This window comes from Protopterus annectens, chromosome 6.part0, assembly GCF_019279795.1.
Source record: "Protopterus annectens isolate FY-2018-M chromosome 6.part0, PAN1.0, whole genome shotgun sequence".
NCBI classification, from domain to species: Eukaryota; Metazoa; Chordata; order Ceratodontiformes; family Protopteridae; genus Protopterus; species Protopterus annectens.
This window is the reverse complement of record NC_056737.1, coordinates 1,352,062,344-1,352,086,643: the sequence shown is the minus strand read 5'-3', so window position 1 is coordinate 1,352,086,643 and position 24,300 is coordinate 1,352,062,344. Positions and strand designations below refer to the sequence as shown.

General features: G+C 41.3%; 1 protein-coding gene across 1 annotated transcript in view; it reads left to right on the top strand.

The window, feature by feature from the left end:
- The window catches only part of HACD2 (3-hydroxyacyl-CoA dehydratase 2), a gene marked incomplete in the record, with an annotated part of 841,606 nt that overhangs the window by 636,843 nt on the left and 180,463 nt on the right, over positions 1-24,300 (top strand). Inside the window, 1 exon segment of the mRNA XM_044074914.1 lies at positions 22,742-22,920. Within this exon segment, the coding sequence (XP_043930849.1) occupies positions 22,742-22,920 (179 nt within the window).

Below are 24,300 nucleotides of genomic sequence, written 5' to 3'. Positions count from 1 at the left end.
TCTGTTCCATTGAGCCACCCAGGATAGAGGTGCTAGGGACGCGGTCCCATCCAGCAAGAATGAAGGTGAGATTGACAACTTAACATTTAGAAGTTATGTACCTACCATAACGTTCCATGTTAGTTGTCTTCTCTCTTTCTTTCTGCCCCTCCCTCCTGTCCCCCTAGCCTGGACAGACCTTGAACTTCCTATTTCTCTGGAAGATTGTTCTTTCTTTGGACACCAGTTACTTCTGGACCTTGATTATCTGGTTTCCCCTTACAGCCTTTTTAGGTTAGTTGTTCTTCTTTCCTTGGTGGAAAGTTTATAGGCAGTTTTTCCTCTAGATACCAAACGAGATCTGGGTAATTACCGCCTTGCATCATGGGATATGGGGCTGCCTCGAGCTGGTAAAAGTGACTCTCGAGTTTAGCAAGTGCCGAGTCAGAGCCGAGGATCGGCTCCGAACCATCCAGTAAGAAAGAAGGCGAGAGAAGACGACTAACATGGAACGTTATGGTAGGTACATAACTTCTAATTCTGTCCCATCAGTGATGAATGTAAAGAGGATTAATAACATCAGATAAAGAAGTTATGTCTTACCATAATATTCCATTTGTGTTGTTCATCTTCTTTCATTTATCACTTCCCACCCTCCTTCCCCCTCCAAAGGCTCCTGGGGGATGCTTTGGGTCTAAGTGGTGCCTAGGCTATTTGCGCAGAAGTGGCCTTGGCTTTACTTGTTTTTCTCTAGCAGACTTGATCTGAGGTGGCAGTGAGAACGGTATTCTGGGTAGAGACTTGGCTCAAGAGTTTTTTGGCTGGGGAGAGCTTGGTAAAAAGGTGGACTCTGTTCCGAGGGCTTAAAACTGAACCCATCAGTGATGAATGAAAGAAGATGAACAGCACAGATGGAACATTATGGTAAGACTTTTTTTTTTTTTTGCCTTTCTTGTGTTCAGTTAAAATTGTTTTCTCACACTTAAATTATTCAATCTCAACGCTGAAAATTCAATAGTGTAATTTCCCTTCATTATAACAGAATGGGATTAATTAAAAGGAAAACCACAAGTAATGGAAGTACAAGGCTTTAATCCACTGGTTTAATGCTTTCAGCCTAAAAATTAGGCCTTCATCAGAACAAACTGTTAAAAAAACTATCCCATTTTTATAGCATCATCAGTGCACATCAAACCAGTCAGATCTCAGTTTTCTTAAAACCTATATATAAAAATATAAAAAATATATATGTGTATAAAATACATCCTAAATAATGCATACATTTTTAACAAGCATATAAAGTATTTACATTTATTATAATAGGCTTTTCTTTTCAACATAGCTTTATTGTTGACACCATTGTTAAGCCCTGGTGCCCTTCATGCATCCAAAAGGAACCTGCCATTTGAACCCTCTAAAATCTAGTTCCCCATCTCCATCTCCATTGAAATCCACTGGAACATGATCTATAACTGTGAGAAGAAACTTAACACTGTCATTGTTACCCACACAGTTTGTATGCTTATAAAGAGCATTGTCCAAATTTCTCTTTCTAATGGCATAATAATGTTCATACATCCTGTTTTTAAGTTGCCTATTGGTCTTCCCAATATAAAACGAAAATCAGGTGGAGCATTTTGCCATGTATACCACAAAGGTAGATTTGTAATTGAAAATGGCTGGAACAGACCACATCTCGTTCTGGGTTACAATATCAAATTCTGGTCCCTCTGAAATGTATTTACAAAAATTGCAGCTTTTGCATTTAAAAGTACCTGTGTTACCTTGAGGCTTTTTCTTGATCTACTTTCTAACATTTTTTTGAAATTCCTTGCTCTTGTGTTAACAAAAATGGGGCTTCTCCTACTAACATCTGAAGATCACTTTTAGAAACTAATATTCTCCCGTTGTTGGACACTATATTTTTGATTTCTTTGGTGTCTATGGTAAAGGTGAACAACATTGACATAACCCAATCCTCCTTGTCCTGTATGTTTCCTCTGAGCCCCTCCTTTTTGTTTATACTAATAATGTCATGCAAAATTTTGGAAGGGTACCTTCTGTTTTTAATCTAAAATGCAGTTCCTGCACTAACAGATCAAACTGTGCTTCATCACTTGTAAGTCTCTTAAGTCTTACTAACTGCCCCTTTATAATGTTGTATTTCACATAAGTGGGATGCACACTAAAATCACTCAAAAGACCATTACTTGCTACATTTTTATAACTGATGCTGGACCCAAAAAAATTTTTACCTTCCTCTTTAATAACCTCTAAATCTAAAAAAAACAAATCTTAAAATTTTCCCAGCTACCAGTAAAATGCAAAAAAGAAGTGCTGCTGTTCATGTCTTCAATAAACAGCAAGAGCTCAGTTGGTGTTCCTCTCCAAATAAAAAACAAATCATCAATAAAACTATGGTAACTCGCAATTTTGTGTCTGTTGGTAAATTGGACATAATGTTTTCCCATTAAGCCAAAACTAAGTTAGCATAATTGGGAGCCATCCTGGCACTCGTTGCCATACCCTTGATTTGCAAGAAATATTCATTGTCAAACATGAAATAATTGTATGAAAGAATGTTGTCCATGCATTCCAACATGAACCTACACTCTTCTAATTAATATTCTCCACTGTTAATTAACAAATTCCCAACCCACTCTAAACCCAAGTCATGGGGAATGCAGGTGTATAAAGATGCCACATCAACTTTCACCAACAAATCACCAGCTTCAACCTTAATTTTCTTGATTTTGCTTAAAAAAATCAAAAGAATCCCTAATAAAGGATTCTGTCTTCTGCGCTATCTCAAGCAGAGTTCTGTCTATAAACTTAGAACATGGCTCTAACGTTGATGCTGGTGAGGAAACTATAGGCCTCTAAGGGGGACAGTGATCATCCTTGTGTATCTTGGGAATTCCAAAGAAATGCCCTGTCTTGGGTTTGTCTACTACAAAAAAACTCATACATATTCCTGGAAATTAAACCTTCTGCCAAAGCTTCAAAAAGCCAAGAATCTTCTCTGTTGTAAGCTTTGAGGACATCACCTTTGGAAACTAATAAAAATTGCATCTCCTTCACATAATCATCAGAATTCACTATGACCATTGAACCCCCTTTGTCTGCATGCATAACCCTGAGTCATATTATAAAATTCTCTTACTACTTTTGTTTAACAAATCCCTAATTTCTGTTTCACACAAATCCTCAAATGCTTTTAATGCAGGGTGCAGGGTTGGGTTAAAAGTGCTAGGTGTAACAAAATTACCCTTTTGTTTACCTTCTTGATTCCCCATTAACAACTTTAAATTCAGTTTTCTGGTGTATGCTTTTAAATTAACAACAGTGTTGGGCTGAAAGCACTAAACCAGTGGAGTAAAGTCTTTTTTGTGTGATACAGTGCTTCACCATTACTTGTGGTTTTCCTTTTAATTTTACAAAAGTTACACAAGGTGTGAGACAAGTCTGCAGTTTTTCTAGAATGGGATTAATGTCTGCCTTTTAAGTGCTGTAGGCATGAATATGGTAAGGCAGTTAGACCAACTCATGCTGTAGGCATGAAATGGAGCACAACACAATTGGTACTTTAGGCTCCTTGTACCTTTTCCAGTTTTAATCAAGTTTCCCTTTGTCATCAGCATCCTTAATGCTGTGTGTGGTCTTTTTGAGATATACTTCACTTATTTTACCTCCTTTGAGAATCATATCCCTCCCGTGGATTTTGTTTCAATTGACTCCTCTTTTGAACCAGCTGCTGCACAGCTGAAGTACTTGTGGAAAACACTCTTTACAAGGTTTTTCATAGCTAGATTTCCTGAGTTGTGTTTTTACCAGATGTCCTTCAAGGATGCATCTGCAGTCCTAACAAATGGGTTGTCCTGCCTCAGGCAGCCCTTCGGTCGGCCGGATTCCAAAGTCTGGGTCTGGCCTCGGATGATGTCGCACTTCACCCGACGTCATAGCTGCTTGGGTATAAAGGCATCAGCCAACGCCATTTTCCTCAGTCTTTCTTGCCGCGCGGTGCCCGAAGCAGAAGCTGTTCGCAAGTGCCGGTCGGTCAGATCCAGAGATTTCAGCGTACCGAAGACTTCTAAAAAGCGAAGTACCCCGTTGGGGACTCTTTCTTGCCTCAGCCGATGTCAAAGTAAATAATTGTTTAACTTGTGGGAAACAAATACCTCATAAGGATTTCCACTCTTATTGCCTTCCTTGCTTAGGCCCAGACCACGACGTATCAGCTTGTTTAGCCTGTGCTTCCTTCAACCGACGGACTCTCAGACGTCGGTCGGAGTTTGCCGAAGAGTTTTTTGGTTCCACTTTTGCATATAAAATGCCGTCGGAGACTCTGACTTCTCATTTAGCTAGAAAACGCAAAGAAAAGGACCGACACTCGCAGCCCGCGGTTTCGGCTGAAACCACGGTTAGGCCTACCGCGAGTGTCTCTGTTTCGGCTGAAACCGAGACCTCTGTTCTCCCCTCGGCCGAAAGCATGCCTCCGATAACTGAGGCCACACAGGCCATGGCTGAGTCGGCTACAGAAATTCCTGCTGAAGTAGCAGGCTCACAAGAGTTGTCTGACACTATTCCGTTGGACATCTCTACTCCTGCACGTGGGGCAGCTAGAACCCCTGCTTCTATGTCTATCAAGGCCTTTTCCAGGGCTAAAGCAGCCAAACTTTCCAAGGCCTTACCTTCAAAAGCTCCCTCTCACAGGCCTACCTCTAGTTCTCAGATTCTCAGCCTTGCTGAGGACCTTATTTCTCTGATCAGGGGAACCCAACCTCACCCAGACAGGGCCTCACAACCCCCTCCTGAAAAGAGGCTTAGGACTGAACCCCCTGAACCTCTGTCCTCTGACTACTTCTCGGATGGTTCAGAGGTATCGGACCATCAGGAAGGCCCATACTCACCTTATGAGGATTCTGATGCAGAAGACTCCATTCCTTCTGCCTCACCTCCAGAAGAATTTTCTTTTGGGGAAACCCTACACTCTATGAGGGAACACTTCCAATGGCAGGGTCAGGATTTTTCTGATTCCAGGAAAAGGCTAAGGACTTTTTTACACTTACCACAGCATAGGCCTTTAGCCATTCCACCTGTACTATCAGTGGTTGATGATGCATACAATGATGCCAGTACTGCCCCTGATTCTCTTCCCCCGGCCCCTGCTAAGCCTGATAGATACTACAGGGTCCCGGATTCTCACTACCACTTGTATAAGGCTCATGCTGCAGACCCAGAAACCATTTCTCAGGGTCCTAAAGGTGTTGCAGCTGCCTCTGCCAAAAACCCACTTCCATCTGAAAGAGAATCTAGAGCATTAGAGAGATGGGGTAAAAAGGTTTATACATCTGCTACTCTTTCTGTCAGGGCTTTAAACTGTCAATTTCACATGATACAGTATCAGGAATTTTTGTTAGATCAGCTGAATAAAAAACTAGCCTCCCCAGAACCTTTAGACCGTAAGTCCCTTCAGGATTTGGTACACAACTCTCAGCAGGTCAGTAATCATTTCTTAAAATGTGGCTATGATGCACTGGAGGCTTCATTTAGATCAGCTATGACTGGAGCAGTGATTCGAAGGCATGCCTGGTTAAAAGAACAATCCTTACCAGACCATGTTAAGTCTAAACTTTTGGATGCCCCTATGGAGAAACAAAGTTTGTTTGGCTCCCCTGCACAGGAGGTTCTAAAGAAAGTGGAAGAAAAAGCAAAATCTGTCCAAACAGTAAAGGAATTTTTGCAGGTCCAACCTCCGAGGTTTAGCAGAAATTGGCCTTCAAAGAATTGGTCCTTTCCAGACACCTCCAGAGCACAGAGAGGCAGAAATAGACGCCCAAGAGGCAGAGGTCAATCTAGAGGTGCCTACAGGGGTCGTCAGTGGCAACCTGTCAACCAAAGAAGTGCCGCCACAGCTGCGACTACAACCACTTCTACAGGACAGACACAATGACTTGGCTCTGATTCCGCCTACCAGGGAACAACTGGAAGCACCCTTGGGCAGAAAGCTAGCTTTATTCTCAAAAAATTGGCATTGTATTACAGGAGACAAATGGACTTTACAAACAATAGACAAGGGCTACAGGTTTCACTTCCACACTCTACCAAAAAAGAGAGGAATGCCAAACCTTCCACCAAGCCAGAAATCAGAGGCTCTAAAACAAATCATCAGTTTACTAAGGATGAGAGCTATAGAAAAGGTACCATCTATGGAACAAGGCCAAGGATTTTACTCCAGACTATTCTTTGTACCAAGAAAAGAAAATCAATGGAGGCCTATTCTCGATTTGTCCGCACTGAACACATATCTCATTGTTCCAAAATTCAAAATGCTGACCCTACAGCAACTTCTTCCCATGTTGGGCAAGGAGTCTTGTCTGGTGACTCTAGATCTCAAGGAGGCATACCTGCACGTCCCTATACGACCAGATTGCAGAAGACACCTCAGATTTCTTGCAGGATCAGAGCATTATCAATTCTCAGCATTGCCCTTTGGCTTATCTACTGCCCAGAGTATTCACGAAATGCCTGGCATCAGTAATTGCTCATTGCAGGCTTCAGGAATTCAAATCTACCCATACCTGGACGACTGCCTAATACAAGCGGACAACAAGACAAAATTAATAAAGGATTTGGCCAATGTCATACAACTGCTGCAAGCCTTGGGATACACAGTCAACATACAAAAGTCAAGACTAGTACCATCCCAAAGGATAACATTTTTGGGTGCAGAACTGGACACAATAACTCAGATGGCTTTTCTCACCGAGGAAAAACAAAAGCAACTACCAGTCTATTTCATGGCATTAACAAAACAAACTCAGCTTACTGCAAGGAAAGTCCTGCAGGCCCTGGGTTACATGGCATCCTGCATAATATTGATCCCACATGCCAGACTGCATATGAGAAAGTTACAATGGTACCTAAGGAATGAATGGTCTCAACACAGACACAGTTTAGAAGCCCAAATATCAATCATTCCATGTCTGAAAAAAGGATTCCTGTGGTGGGCTCAGGCCTGTCAGATAAACAGAGGATTGCCTTTCCACAAACCACATCCAAGGCAGACCATCACCACGGATGCCTCAGACCTAGGCTGGGGGGCACACATGGAAGACAAGTGTATCCAAGGCCTATGGTCACAAGACCAGCTGAATCTACACATAAATCTAAAGGAGATGCTGGCAGTGAAACATGCAATCGAGGCATTCAGACCATTCATCCAGCAAGGACACCTGCTGATAAGGACGGACAGTACCACAGTCATGTGGTACATCAACAAATAGGGAGGCACACATTCATACCCTCTATGCCGGATGGCAGTGGACCTGTGGAACTTGGCCCTGAATCTCAACATCCAACTGCAGGCCAGATTTGTACCAGGAAAAGAGAATTCACTAGCAGACAGCTTAAGCAGAACTACCACGGATGCTCACGAATGGATGCTGCATCCAGATATTTTCAAAACCATAACACAGGAATGGGGAATGCCAGATAGACCTGTTTGCCTCCCCACACAACCACCAACTAAAGAAATTCTGCTCAGGAGTATACCACCCACTTGCCTGGAGGGTGGACTCCCTTTCTTTCAGCTGGAAGAACCTGACAGTATATGCCTTTCCACCTCTCCCTTTGATGTACAAAGTTCTACTGAAGATCAGAGAGGAACAGCCAAAGGTAATTCTGATAGCTCCAGACTGGCCAAGGCAACATTGGTACCCACTACTGAGAAGCATGTCTCGGACGCATTCATGGCATCTACCTCTATGTCCTTTACTTCTAATGCAGAACAACTACAAGACCCTGCATCCAAACTTAAAAACACTGCAGCTAACTGCTTGGAAAATTGTATAAAACAAAACCAACTTGATTTATCTCAGAGGGTTAAGGACATTATCCTGGAGGCTCGCAGACCCTCCACAAGGAAAACATATTCAGCCAAATGGAAAAGATTCCTCATTTGGAGTGCAAAAAAGGGAGAAAATGTCTCACTAGCAAACCTACCACACATCCTGGAATACTTAGCAGAACTGTTCCACGATGGACTGTCCTATTCTTCCATTAAGATACATGCATCAGCAATTTCAGCAGAGTACAACATGGATCCTCCGGTCTTCTCTCACCCTCTCCTCAGACAATTTCTGAGAGGGATCAAAAATGTAAAGCCTCCAAGGAAACCACCTTTGCCTGCATGGGATCTCAATTTTGTGCTGGAAAAATTAACACTTCCCCCTTTTGAACCAGCAGCAACAGCAGACTTACAGTTCTTATCTTGGAAAACTGCCTTCCTGCTAGCAATCACTTCAGCAAGAAGGGTATCTGAGTTACAGGCATTGATGGCAGTACAGCCTTTCCTTATCTTCCATCAGGATAGAGTGTCTCTGAGAACCAATCCTACTTTTATGCCAAAGGTGGTATCCAGGGTATCCTTGAACCAAGCTATACATTTACCTACATTCTTCCCCAACCCACAGAACAGGGGGGGAAAACTACTACACACCTTGGATGTGCACAGACAACTGCGCTACTATCTGGACAGAACCAAGGCCAGCAGAGAAACTGACCAGCTTCTGGTAGCATATGCAACAGGAGTGCAAGGAAAAGCAATTTCAAAACAGACAATCTCAAAATGGATAGGAAATTGCATTCGATTCTGCTACTCATTTCATGGAAAGACGACAACTGAAAATATCAGGCCTCACTCCACAAGAGCTACAGCCACCACTACAGCTTTCCTACGAGGAGTGGCTACCAAAGACATTTTAGAAGCTGCTACTTGGAGCTCCGTGCATACATTTGCCAAGCATTATAATCTTCCTTTATACTCCAGATCCCGAGCAGGTTTTGCAACTGCCGTTTTACAAGGGATCTTAACTACACCATCATTATCTTAGTGCCTCCTCCCCCAGTTTGGCTATGGTATTCTACCCATTTGTTAGGACTGCAGATGCATCCTTGAAGGACATAGTACAGTTTTGTACCTACCATAAATGTAGATGTCCGATAGGTATGCATCTGCAGTCAGGATTACCCACCCACCTTCCCCTCTGTGGTATTCCTAGGGTACTTTACCCCTCATTTAGCTAGCTGGGGGAATCTATTATGGTGTATTTGTTTGTATGTATATATATTTTGCTCTCTGCTGTTTGGAATTATCTGCATTTATCCAAATTTAGCCTTCCTAGAGGGCACCTGGCATCTGGGGCAAGAAACACTGAGGAAAATGGCATCGGCTGATGCCTTTATACCCAAGCAGCTATGACGTCGGGTGAAGTGCGACATCAGCCGAGGCCAGACCCAGACTTTGGAATCCGGCCGACCGAAGGGCTGCCTGAGGCAGGACAACCCATTTGTTAGGACTGCAGATGCATACCTATCGGACATCTACATTTATGGTAGGTACAAAACTGTACTTTCTCTTTACTTGGTGTTCCAAAATTATGTGGTGTCATTATGAACTAATCTGTCATATACTCAATTGATCGTTACTACAAGTTCTCCTTGTGTCTCCATCTCTCAAACTATTAATTGATCTCCAGGCTTTAGTGTGCAAAGAATCATTCTTAGTCTTTCTCCAGGACAAGGCTATCCCTTCACACAAACCTTCTTTTATAAATAAGTTGGTTTTGAGCTATCTCATAAGCAAGTCTCATTGCCAGAAAAAAAATGATGGTTGTTAATGACGAATTCTGTGATTTACCAAAAAAAAAAAAAAAAAACAACAAAAGAAGAAAAAAAAAAAGCTTATAAGGGGAAAGGGAAAAAATGAGGCAAAATTGGTGATTTTCTGCAAAAGCAGTGGCAGCTGACAAGCACACTTAATTACTCTGAGCTAAAACGCAAAGTATTCCAGCTTGTTGCTCCTAGAAAGTATATTGCCACTTCACACCTTCACACTAGCAAAACTATAATGACATTCTAAGCAGTCCTGTGAAGTTTGAGAAAAACATAAATAATGACCTAAACATAAATAGGTTGATAGGTAGGTACTAGGCTATTGGCCCTAGGGCCTGTATAAGTCAAGCCTACCCTGGCTTTTGCCGCACAAAGCTATTTTCCTGTGCCCCTGTCAAGCAGAGCCACAGAAGTGATCCCCGGGGTGAATTTCCTATCTCCCATCTAATCATCAAGATTTTTCTTGAAGAGTGCTAATGGGGAACTTTGCTTGATATAGATAGGTAGTTTGTTCCAGAGTATGGGAAGTCTCTGGGACAGGAATCTATCCCTCCGACATGTTCTGTTTATTGTGGTGACAAGGGTTAGGTCCCTAGAGCGTGTAGCTCAGAGGGATTGGGATTTCTTTAAGTAGAGCATGTCCAACAGCTCTGGGTTTGACGTAGCTTTGTATGTTAGGCAGAGATCGCCTCTGAGTAGGCGATATGCGACGGAGTAAAGCTGCAGTTTTTTGAGACTGTCTGTGTAGGGCATCTGTTTGAGGCCACTAATCCTCTTTGTGAGGTATTTCTACGGCCTTTGCAGTTGCTGTAGATGTCTTGTGAGGTACATACTAAAAGGGGCGTTGTACTCCTATAATGGGTCTAATGAGTGATGAGTAGAGGGGAACAATGACCTCTTTTTTTTTTTTTTCCTGGATGAGAAATCTTTTGTGATGGTGTGCCACGTAGAAGGATTTCCTGATTACTGTGGCGATGTGATTATCAAAGGAGAGGCTACTGTCCACCTGTATCCCAAGGTCTCTTATCACACTTTTGGTGTTAAGACTACCGCCTGTGTAGTTCATGGGTACAGAGCTTTTACCAAAAGGGATGACAATGCACTTTTTGGCATTGAGCTTGAGGCCATGACTTTGACACTAGGCATCTGTCTCAGTGAGACCCTTTTTTGTGGGATGTCCACATCGTTAGGAGTTTTAGTTATGACTCCTAGTTTGCAGTCATCTGCAAACTTTCAGTGTTAGCCTGTACTTCAGAGAAGTGGATACCAAACAGAGAGGACCCAGGACTGAACCCTGTGGTACTCCACTTGTCACTGGTCTGAAGTTGAATTTAGTCTGCTACTTTCACAGTGTGGGTTCTGTCAGTGAGCCAATTGGCAACCCATCTTGTGACATAGGGATTTATATCTAGTTTAGTGAGTCCATCTAATTCCAGAGTGGGGGATGGTGTCGAAAGCCTTGGCGAGATCTAGGTAGGCTGTGTGAACCACCTTACCCTCATCTACGGCTCTGGTGGCAGCTTCTAAGAAGTCTATCAGGTTTAGGAGACATGATCTGCCTTTTACAAACCTGAACTGGATAGGGTCCAGAGTTTGGAGATTACCAATGTCATTGTTTCCATGATGATACATTCCATAGCCTTGCAGACCAGGCTCGTCAGGCTAATGGGGCTGTAGTTCCCGGGGTCCGTGGGGGCTCCCCCTTTGTGGAGTGGGATAACCATTGCTGTGTGCCATTCAGTGGGCACAAAGCCTGAGTTGAGGCTATGATTGAACATAGTACTTAGGTGGGGTGCCAGTTCATTCTGTAGTTCATGTAGAATGCAGTCTGGGATGTCAGGTCCCATGTATGCTGTGTTCTTGGCTTTGGAGTGCGTGATTACAGGAACTTTGCATTCTTCTGGAATAGAGATGGGCCGTGTAGGGGGTGAGAGAGGGTTAAAGTTAGCACTGAACCTATCTGCCAGGATGTTGGAAATATCAGTTGGTTCTGTATATTTAGTGCCATTGTGCTGTAACCCAAGTAGATCTGAGTGTTGCCACTGAGATTCTTGACATAGCTATAGAATGCTTTGTGGTTGTCTTTAGAATCAGTGGCGATTTTGCTTTCGTAACTAGCTTTGGAGGATTTTATGAGGGATCTCATCTTCTTACTGAGACTGACCACGGAGTTCCTCCAGTCATGGGATTTTACTCCTTTTTGAAATAGTTTCTTCTGTTGTAGAGTTTTTTATGGCAGGGGACCACCAGATTGGCTTCCTTTTTTTGGAGGATAACATCTTGGTTCTGTTAGGGATTGCACGATCCATGCACTTGTGCACGTGCTTATAAAGTGCATTTGTATAGGATTCAGCAGTCGTACCGCTATTGTCCATCACCATGGGTGTCGTGAAATTTGCCATTTCTGTCTTAAGAAGCATGAAGTTGGCTTTGGAGAAATTTTTTACGGTGGTTTCCCTAATGGGGGTGGGATGTGGATGGTCTAGGGTGATTAGCTTGTGGTCGGATCTGATCAACGAGGAATTGACCTCTGGTGTGGAACACTGGTTGCCCATGTTGGTAATGACCAGGTCTAGGATATTGCTGCCCCTGGTGGGGGTGTGGATAAGTTGATCCAAGGCGTTGGAATTTATGAATTCCTGAAAACGTTGAGCACAGGAGTTGGTACATGAGTAGTTTTCCCAGGTAATGGTGGGGTAGTTGAAATCGCCCATTATTAGGGTGTTAGGTTGTACCTTAATATTTTCCAGTGTATCAGGCAGTGAGGAGTGGGCATCCTGGGGCATGGTGGGGGATCTGTAGCAAGATACAATTTGGATTGCGGTCTTGCCCAGAGTAAGTTGCACTTGGATAATCTCGGATGCATTATGCTGAGCAACTAGCCTGGAGGTGTGGATATCCTTAATGAATATGGACACGCCTCCGAAAAGTCAGAAAAACTGGACTGAATAAATTACCTTTTTTTGTTTCCTAGACTCACTAAAGTGACTGCAGACTGTATACAACTAAAATCAGTGAAGTGCTGCAATTTTGTCCAGCTCCAAAGCATTGCAAATTAAATGAAAAAAAAATGCATTCTGTTTGCAGCACTTCACTACTAAATGTGAATCTTTTAACAAGAGTCCTTGTTATTGGAGCACACAACTGGTTTCAGGATGCCAAGAGCTTTGTTGATGCATTTCCAGCATTGAGGATGCCCGCTATATTCCAGTTCACGCTTCTGAAGAACGGAAGGGGGGAAAATGTGGTAACTAATTGGGTCCTTTGCTTGTAGAATGTAGACCTGAAAGATCACAGCTCAAGGATGCAGCCACTTTGTTCCTTTCTGTTTTCTTGATGGCCAAAAAAAAAACTGGGAACAAGACTCTGTATCTTGCCACTCCACTGCATGCAGTTGTAGAAAAGCACATGTCCCATTCTCTGGCTAAAAGCTACTTTTGCTTTCCTTAACTCTCCAGCAGCAAGTCAGCTGGGGTCCTCCCTGCAGCTGCGGGCTTTGTAGGTGCCTAACTGTGGTTATGGTGATGTTGATGTGACCATGTAGGTTTAGGTTTGTAGAACTGGTGTTTGTTTTACCATTTTTTCTCTTTAGATAAAGGAGTTCATAGAGCTTGGTTATCCATAGTATGGCAAGCTAAGTAGAGATCATGCCTTAGGAGTCTGTATGACACTGTGTAGAGCAGCAGAGCTTTTATTCTGTCAGTGTACTAATGATTTATGGTACTTGGTACCATGGGTACTGAGACCCAACATCTTTTTGGTGAAGAAACATTAAGGTCGCCCAACTGGTACAAGCTAAAGGGTGCATTCTACATAGTGATGAGTGAAGTGGGACTATTACTTTGGACCTTGATGAGATGCCACAGGTATAAGCTGTTCAAGGTAGGATTTTCTAACCACCAGAGGAAGTGGTGGTCAAAGAAGAGTCTGTTATCAATATATGTACCCAAGCCCCAGTTGCTTGTGTCAGATTCAAGTGGATTGTTATCTACATGGTAAGTATTTGTGATGCTAGATTTTACTGAAGGAAATTACGCTATTTTTGATGTGATGGTAATCCCATGATTAATACACCAAGCATTTTCTTGGACCAGCCTTTGCTGGAGAATTTTGAGCATCAAAATGGGATTTGATATCCACCCCCCTCCCAATTTGCAGTCATCAGCAAACTTAGTTAGCCATAGGGCATTAATTTAAGTTTTTGTATCACAGAAATGTATACCAAAGAGGAGGGGATCCAGGACAGAGCCTTGTGGGACACCACTAGTGACATATATATGTCTAGAGCAGATATGGTTAACCTTTAATGGTATGGGTTCTGTCAGAAAGCCAATCGTCCATCCAGTGAAGCATGCATGGGTTAATGTTGAGTTGGAGAAGTTTATCAAGAATTCCAGCATGGGGCGATAGTGTCAAAGGCCATGGTAAAGTCAGAATAAGTAGTGTACTATGTATGCTCTTTATTTCTGGCCCTAATAACTCTTTGAAAAAAACTCAACCAGGTTTAGCAGGCATTGTCTGCCTTTTACAAATGTGAACTGGTGTGTTTCCAAGGATATAAGGTCCCCTATACCATTGTTTATTAGTTCAGCTGTAATACATTCCAAAGCTTTGCAAATAATACTGTTGAGAGTAATAGGCCCATAATTCCCTTAGTCAGTAAAGGGAAAATTTATTAATTATCGTCATTATACCCAGTTATGAGTGTACACTGTTACAATAATTTAGTGTAACCAGTTAACTGGCATGTTTTTAAGGAGTGCAAGGAAACATGATTACCTGAAGAAAACTCATGGAGACACCACAGAGATAAATATAGCAGCTTCAACACACACTGACCAGAAGCCAGGACTAAACCTTGGAGTAATGCAGATTTCTTACTGCTAAGCCATCAGACTTTTTCTTAAGGACATCCTCCACTTAAGATAACCCAGAACATCCATTCCTTCCTTTTTTTAATTGATAAGCTGACTTTCCTTTTGATCTTGCCCGCTCAGTTATCAATAAGTGTCTTTTCATGGAAACCCATTTTCTTTCTGGCTATCACCTCTGTCTGGAGAATTTCAGAGTTCAGTAAGGACAACATAGCTCTTATGACCAGTCCTCCCTTATGCCCAAGGTGGTTTCAGAATTTCCCTTAAACCAGTATATATGTATATCTGCCTATTTATTTATTTATTTATTTATTTTGATTTGTAAAGTAAATGTGGTAGAATTTTTACCTACAACAGATCAGCATTGACAGTTCATGTAGTGTACCATTAGTACAAATTACTTCACACTTTCATACACATGGTTCTTTCATAACAGGAAAGGATGACAGGACAAATGCGTATGACAAGATGTATCACTTCCTTTTATGTCTACCATTGTAATGCTTTGGAGGATGAGTAGAAGTCCACTCCATCAAGGCAGCTGCAACTGCTGCAGTTGTCTTTAAAAACTGCAACTGCCCAATGCAGAGGCAAACGTTTGAACTTCTTTTCATACCTTCACCAAACACCGTCTAGGAGAAAAGCTGTTTTTTGTTGGGTTTTTTTTGTTTGGGTTTTTTTTATTTGTTTTGTTTGTTTTTTTGTGGTTGTTTTTTTTTTGGTTGTGTGTTTTGTTGTTGTTTTCCACCTGCTGCCCTAAAAGGTCTGTTGTATTCCATTGTAATCCACTACCCAGATCTAGGATTCCATTATTGTATTTTCCCACTTAAGAATTTTACTGTGGTAGTGAACAGTTTAACTTTACATATGCGAAACACACTTGTGCGATTGCTCATATGAGTGAATAATAACCACGAAAACCAAAACAGCGACAGTTTCCAGTGTTCGAAAATCAGCAAATCGAAACGCAGATTCGCTGATTTTCTAACATAAATGTTGAATAAGACATGTAATGAAGTGCAAGCCCCCCCTGCACCCCACACCCTCCCTACTTTAATATACTAAGTCAGAGATCACTCTTCAGTGGGGAAAGGGACCATTTTCCGATCCCCACTATAGTGCAATCCACCCCAAAATGCCGAATCTGCAATGAGTGAATGTCACTGTGCATTCGCTCATTGCACATTCAAACCTTTTAGCTTCGACATTTGCATACTTTGCAAATGTCCTTTCGAGCATCTGTTCGCCCATGTGCAAAACGCACACATGAAGGTAAACCTAGTGAACACAATGATGAACATAGTATAGTTTGTGACCTTACTTGACTTGTAGATGTTCAGTGTAGTAAGATCACTGTTGCATTAGAAGCTCCCCACCTGTCTTGACCCCTGTTTCTTGCCTTCCCGTTCTGAAGCTAGAAAGGGCATGAGCCCCAGGTTGTCCTTAAAAATCATAAAAGGCCAAAAGTCTTTCTAGTAGCCCCCTTTTGGCCAAAGCAACAGTGGTTTGCTGTCCTACACAGCCTAACAAGGGAAATGGGCAGTGTTGCTAGAGTGTGTAGACGTAATAATTCAATAAAAGGGGTCCCTCTTGCACCCCAATTTGACCACTCTGAGGCAGACAGATTGGATTTCACACTTAATTTCAGGTAGGCACATGTTTTCTGAGGACATTTTAAAGACCATATGGGGGGCTAAAAAGTAAAACATAGGAAATATTCCCGAAGTGGAAATTATTCTCCCTCCTGATGCAGGTCCAGGTACCTAGACACAAATAAAGCTAATGTTAATATGGTCCTGAAATACCTGCCAATTTTTAAAAACAGGCTTATCTTATGCGTCATTCAAAATGCATGTTGCTTGCAATTTAAGCTGCCTACACATGGATCCTCCTGTATCTTCCAGACCTTTTGTTAGACAGTTTCTCAAGGGGGGGGGATGGGCTTACATCTTTAACTCTAAGAAAGATGTTGCTTCACTATGAGCTCTTAACTGTGTTTTAGAGAAATTAACCCTGACTGTTTTTGAAGCATCTTTTTCTGCTCCTCTCCAATTTTTATTTTAGAGTGCTGTTTAACTATTACATCTGCCAAGGGAATTTCTGAACTATATACTTAAGTGTGCAGAGAATCTTTCATAGTGTTCCACTATGCAAGGGGGGTATCCTTGTGTGCAAACCCTTCTTTTTATAAGTAAGGTGTTTTCTGGGCTATCCCTTAGCCAAGTTAATCACTTGCAAGTTTTCTTTTCTAATCCAAAGAATAAATGAGTAAGGACCCTCCATTCTCTTGATGTGCACTAACAGATGAGATTCTACTTCCACAGGACTAACTTAGCAAAATGGAAAGAAAGGAAGCAGTGAACAAACTCTGTATAGAAAAAAAATAAATCTTGTTTGCATATCATATTGTTATGCCCTGGAACAGATTTGTCGAACTGTATAACAGAATCTAAACCACTCAAGCCACTGCTGCCACCACAGGCTTCCTTTAGAGAGGTCACCACTCGGGCTATTCTGAAAGCAGCTACTTGGAAGTCTTTTCTCTGCTTCTCTAGGCACTACAGTCTTGGCAGAGCTTCTAGGGCCAGGGTAGGGCAGGATTTGTTTCTCCTATCCTACAGAGCCTTATCTCTTGATTGCATGTCTCTAGCTTCCTTATTCCTTGGGACTTTTTCCAAAAGTGAGGAATGCAGCAGTGAATACTAAGGCGTATGTAGTAAATTTGTGCAGGGAATTTGCCATAAATATAGGTGTTTAAGTAGATTCACTATTGCAGTCCAACTTTTTCCCCACCCCTTTCTCACTTGTTCTTTACACCCTGGGTTGGGGTGGCACCCTAATACTGCTCTCCACACCTTCCCTTTCAATTCTGTACCAGGCTCCTGCCCTCATTTACCTGAACTTGCAAACTGGAGAGGGAGACTGGAAACCTATGAGACAGAACATTGCTATCATTTTGTCCATGTGGACTTTGTAGTGAGGGTCTTTTACCTGGTTTTAGCCAGAGCAAGAAAGATCTGAAGATGGCATTGGCCAATGCACCTCTTATGATACTGACATCCTTGCGTAGTAGATGGAGGGTGTTGGCCATGGTCCAGGGGGAAGGTATAGATATAGAAATTGGGCCAGCCTGTTGACAACCTGCAGGCAGGAATCCAAAAAGTGAAATCTAAGGCAGTTAATCTGTTTGAACATCTACATTTATTGTAAGTTCTTAACACAGCTGTATGGGGGGGGGCACTATTGGTGGATCCCAGTACCCTACCCCCATTACCTTGGGCTTCGATAGCCCATCCATTCAGCCTCAGCTTTTGGAGTTCATGCATGTCAGGCAGGTGTATAGTTGCATGTTACTCATTAATAGTTTTCATTGCTATGTTTTGATCTGCAGTAAGTGTGCTCACTAATGGCTGAAAATTAAATGGAGAGCTCATAGTGTTGTTTCCTTAATTTGAGCCTATTTTCTTGGATGACGTGACCCTCGCTTGATTGAGAATTTAGTATTTATCGTCCCATAGTATGGCAGACAAACTACTCTGATTAAGTCTTCATTCTGTTAAGACAAAAGCGCTTAGTCTTTGGTTTTAAACCTTTGTACATGAAACGTGTGACATTACAGTCTGTTCAGTTCCATTTTTTGTTTTTTAGTGTGTTTAGTATTTTAGTTGTGTCTAGTTGATGGAGTAGACACTTTTATGTAGCCAGTGTCATCACAGTATACACAGTGTGCGAGCTTCTGAAAAACTTGATGTGGATGGAGAAGATAAACCCAGTTAGATAACCCATTAAGGAAGCTCCCATCATAGATTAACTGATGTAATGAGAACATATCTTTTCTTTATGGTAATTAATCAACTACATAGGTATGATACATGTATATGTTTTAGGTTAAGGTGCATTGGCATTCCTTGCCTTGAATAATGACTGTCTGGTAAAAGCAAAGCCTTTAGTGACAGATGATGCTTGTTTAGACCTAGTCTGCTCATTCATTGACATCTTTAATGATCTACATGTCTTACACAAGTAGTACTAGATGCCTTTTTAAAGAATCACTGTGACTTTTGTATTTATTTTTGAATTCCCTTTCCATTTTTAGCCATAGTACCTTGAGGAGTATTGCAAATTACTGTCTTTCTCTGAAAAAAAAAACACATTGCATTTCCATTGTTATTAAAAGGCCATATTTTTATACAGAGCATTCCAGAATTAATAGAAATTCCAAATAATAAAAAAATAAAAGTAGTCAAGATCTGCAGTTTATAACTACAGTGCTTGTTTGCATGCCTGTTTCTTTATTAACCAAGTTGGTGAGCAGGTCCATTGACCTTTTGTTCCTTTGTAAACCAGATAGGTAGCCTAGATGAGACGTTTTTCAGCTGTGACGTGGACCAGGGCAAAAGGAGTCAAATAGTGAAAATATAAAGGTGTGGACACAACTCATCCTGGTAGGCTAGTTAAAAATAAAGTATGCAAAACCTGTGTCTCAAAAAGAACAGAACCCTGACTGTGACCCAAGTGGTCAGAGTTCAGTTAGCCCTGGCACTGGAGGACGAAGGCAGGTTGGGGTAAGTGTGAAGGGATATCACTGCTGTGCTCCCCCAAAGGGTGTGAGAAATGCCCACACTTGGGAGGGACACTTGTTAAAGCAAGACCAGGAAATTACCACTCATACTTCAGAAGGAGTGGTAGACCTGCCCAAGAGGACATCATGCCTCTTGCAGAAGTGAAGGAACACCCTTCACTGCAGCCTATTGCACTACACCTTACTGGCAGTCTGCCATGTGCATGAATAGGATAGGGCAGCATGGAAAAAAACTAAAACTATTTCTTCTGGCTGTCTACATGATGGCTCTTCCCAGTCGATCCTCTCCCCTGTTCATATGTTCATAGGTGTTTACTAGACTATCGACCACAAGGGCCTTTTTACACCGAGCCATGCATCCCAGATCTCTAACAAGTTCTGAAACCCTTGATAAGTGTAAGTATGGGCCTGATAGATGAACCATTTACAGGTTACCTGCTTGCATTAGAGACGCAGGTGCCAAACCAGGGATGAATTTCTGGTTTCCCATCCAATTGTCCAAGTTGCACTTGAATTGGGTTAGGAAGGAACTCTGCTTCACATGGACGGGAGAGCCTGTTCCATAGACTGGGTATAGTCTCTGGGATACATGCCTATCTCTCCAGCAGGTCCTGTTTGTCATAGGCAAGGTTTAAGTCTTTTGAACGGATAATTATCGTACTGTTTGTTTTGTGAATATGCAGGAGATCCAGCAGAGTGGGGTCTGACAATGCCCTGTATGCCAGGAATAAATCTCTCCTCAAAAGCCTGTAGGAGACTGAATACAGGGATAGGGCCTTGAGGTAGTCAGCATAGGACATATTACTTATGCCCTGTATCCTTTTAGTGAGGAACCTCTGTGGATGTTCCAATTGTTGGATATGCCTGGTTAGGTACATACCAAAGGGGGCATTGTACTCAATGGTAGGTCTGATGAATGCCAAATACAGTGGAACAATTATTTCCTTGGACTTAGATGCCATACCTTTGTTTATAAGTTGCGCAACATAGAATGATTTCCTCACCACTGTAGACTCGTGTTGATCAAAGGCTACATTACTACCTATGTGTGTCTCTAAGTCCCTGACTACTGGGTCCAACTGTAAGGGGTGTGTTGTCAATATGATAGTTACCAGGGATAGATGACTTCCCAAAGGATACTGTTATGGATATCTTGGCATTTAGTTTTAGTCCATGGTTCTGACACCAGTTTGTCTGTCAGCCCCTCCTGGAGAACATTTGTGTCAGTATGAAATTTAATGACTGCTCATAATTTGCAATCATCTGCAAATTGTCAACCAGAGACCACTGACATTGGCCTTGACTTCTGAGAAGTAAATGCCAAAAAGGAGCGGTCCAAGGACTGATCCCTGAGGGACTCCACTTGTGACTGGCCTCTTTGTAGAGGTGGACTCAATTGTAACTTCCTGGGTCTTGTGAGCAAGTTGGCTATCCACCGGGTGACATACGGGTTTGTACCTGTCCTCGAATTTGTCAACAATGCCTGAGTGGGATATTGTGTCAAATGTTTTGGCCAGGTCAGGGTAGGCAGTGTGATTTTTCCCTCATCCATTGCTTTGGTGACCTTCTCGAAGAAGTCCACCAGGTTGAGTAGGCATGATCTGCCCTTGATGAAAACAAACTGGGTTGGGACCCCTGTGATGGGGAACAAGAAGACTGATTAGTAGGGAGGAGGGCTGATGACCATAAAACAGGAGTAAAAAGAGGGGAAAAAGTAATAAAGCATGTAAAGGTAGTGTATATACTATTTTATAATCACATTTTCATCTAAAGAAAACTTTAATTTGTATGAAGCACACATTTGGGAATTTTAATGTTGAGTTCTTTTTTTTTTTTTTTACTAATTCAGTGAATTTCTTTAGCTGATGCTACTAGCTTTGCACCAGACTTTAAAAGGTTAACAGTAACTTTGCATGCGTTTATCATCAAACTGTTTGTGGATTAGTTTTGTTTAACAGTAGGGGTTGGAATGGTCTGAGTACCTTTTCAGCCTTGACCTGGATCAGAGGTATACAAATTACATATAGTCATCTCAACTTTCGTTATATATTGCAAAAGGAATATTAATATTTGAACAGTTAGTAATGTGTCGTGTGTCACGATTGTAATGAGTATGTTAGACAAACTAAAGAACCTAATATCTCACTGAGAAACCTTGAAGAAGAAGGCAAGAAGCAGAGTCTCCACACTTGTAACAAATTGAGCGCTTTCTTCCTTGATACCTCATTTGCATGGTACTCTGGCAACTATATCAGAACCGTCGTAAATTAGAGCAGACGACAAGAAAATCCAAGCTTGAGCTAATAGATTTTTGTAGGATCACAAATCATTTAGTAGAGCTACTGTACATCTGAAAGTACTGTTCACTGTTTTTAAGATCACTGTTTCAGTTTTGAAGATGCTTCTCTACGTAGTTTGAGAGAATATTTTCACTCACTACAATTTGACATGAAAACAGTTGACTCTTCTCAAGTATGTTGTTCCCTTTAAAAAGACATTTTTTGCTGCTAATAACATTAGACATTGATACATTACAGCCATTCTCTACATTAGTGTTTAAAAATTATTACAACATTGCGTAGTTTAAGGACTATATACAAATGTCTAATCTTGTCTGCAGCTGCTTATTTTATTGTGACTAGTGAAGTCTACAGAAGCAATTTTTTAATCTAATATTTTTATGCTGACCCACTGACTACCTCCTTTCTGCGTCCTTAGCCGTTACCGTCTCTAGTGCACTTACTTTCCTAGTACTGCTGGGTTTGCTAAGAGTTCAGTTGCTCAGCAGTAATGATAGATCCTAGAGTGGTCACCATAAGTGGCTTTCCTACATCTCAAAAGAAACTAAATTTGATGAGGTTCTATTTGATTTAGTTCAGCTCACTGTTGTTAACTCCCCGATGTCTTGTTTTCTGTGGAAATCACAGCCAGTGCGATTTTGAAATGTGCACTGGCAGTGATTCATTTGATTTAACTAATTATCCTTGTCTTTGTTGTAGCTGTAGAGTTGGTAGATACGAGTTGAGGGCAGCCTCTCCAATAGTGAACATTCTTACATTTATTTTTTTCATTAATTTGAGTACGCAACCAGTTGTGCTAATAATGAAGATTCCTCATAAAGTGTCTGCACATGCGTTTCTTTACTCCTTTCACCTATATACAGTTCTTGTTGTTCAAATTGTTGTCAGCATTGCCAGTAAATGTCATCTGACCTTAAGGACAGTGAAGGAGAAGGAGAACCTTAATCTCAGTTTGCTGTCATAATCCGTGCCAGTCATCAGCTGCTAAATTCCACCTCCCACTCCCAAATGAGTTTCGAGCTCCCAATGATTGCTGACAGAACCCTGTAAATACACTGCACCTGATTACACCTCCATTTTTCCACCTTTCTTTAAAGAATAGACAGGTAGCCAGTGCTGAATGTAAGTATGCAACTTTCTAGCTAATACCTTCATTCAGTAAGTGGATTATATTGATGGCATAAAATGAAATATTAAGCTATCTTTATTCTCATATATTGTATGCTTTTCTAGACTCCTTTGAGTAATAGGCAACTGATCTGAACATTTTAAAGAATTTAACATTCAATAGTTTACCACAACACAATCATTTGTTTTTTGTTTTTTTACAGGTACACTCTTTTTATTGTACTTTACCCAATGGGAGTTACAGGAGAATTACTCACAATATATACTGCATTACCTTATGTCAGGAAGACTGGGCTATATTGCATCGTTCTACCAAACAAATACAATTTTTCATTTGACTATTATACATTCCTGATCCTGGTTATGATTTCCTACATTCCACGTAAGTATATGTTTGTGCTGCAAAGCTGCAGTAAGTTTGTGATTATTTTTTAAAATAAAGTTGTATAATAGTTTTATTATAAATCACTTTATATTTCCCTTAGAAATATTTTTAAGGTAAAGATTTGTATGAAAATCCATGGATTTCTGTCAGCAAAAATATTAATTTTAACACACAATGATGCTGCTAGTTCAGTTGTAGTAAATATTGAACTCTGGGAAGTATAATTCTCACAAGAGATAAAATGCCATTTTGTACTCTGTCCCAGCCTTATGGATAACCACTTGTGATGGTAATCTGTACTTTTGTATGCAAAGCAAATGATTTCCTAGACTGTGTGTGCGCCCCTCGTGTTTAACACAGCACCTGGTGGTAGTCAGTTAAGGAGACGCTATATTCCGAACTGTTAGCAACCTAAACAATAGTTGCCTGGAATTCACAATCAAAGAATTGCATATGAGAGAAAATCATCTGAAAAAGAAAAGCAACCTTTTGCCCTACTTTCCCAATTAACTACTTCTTGCATTTAAGCTGCTTTTTTATGGCACCAAGTACTGAATATTTAATACCACAGGTAAGTTATGATACTAACAAGTGCACTGTATGTGGTCTGCCTTTCAAGCTATGTGGGCTTGAATGAGCCAAGGCAGCTCCCAAAAGCTGTGCTGCACAAATGAAGCAGTAAACATAGCAAGCTACACTATTATAGGCGTGAGTGAGTTTATTTGCTGCAGGACGACAAGCAAGGTCCCTTGCCTTTTCTATGTTTATATCCATGTTCACACTTTTTTGTCATGTTGGATTTTAAGACATTTTGGAAAGGACACTGTAGTACCAAGTATAAAGCATATGTGGGATAGTTTCAAAGCACTGTGTGAACTACAGAGATAAATATGTAGTCCACCTTCTGCTACAAATTGCAGTGTCATACTGCCAAAGTTGCTTTACAAATGTGGAAGAGAGTATGGAGGGTAGGCCATGAAAGTATGAGTTAAGTATCTGTAAAACAATCTTCTATTCCTAAAAAGAATTGATTACATTACAGCGACCATGAAATAATGCCAAACCACTTTGAAGTTAAGCCATGATAAAAGCTGCCTACTTAAAAGATTAGGTTATGGCTACAATTTGGCTCCCAGAAAACATCAAAGTGTAAACACATCTCTTCATATTGTTTGTGGAAGATTTAAAACTGTATAGCTCATCAGATGAGGAACTGAAAGCACAACTGCAAATGGTCAAAACTTTGTTCAGATATATGAATGTTGTTTGGTCTTGATAGATGTGCAAAAGCAACCTTTAAAGCAGGAATGCTGCAGCGCCCACTAAACATCACCCTAATACAGGAATATGATGTAAAAGAACTTGAGCAAGAGGGAG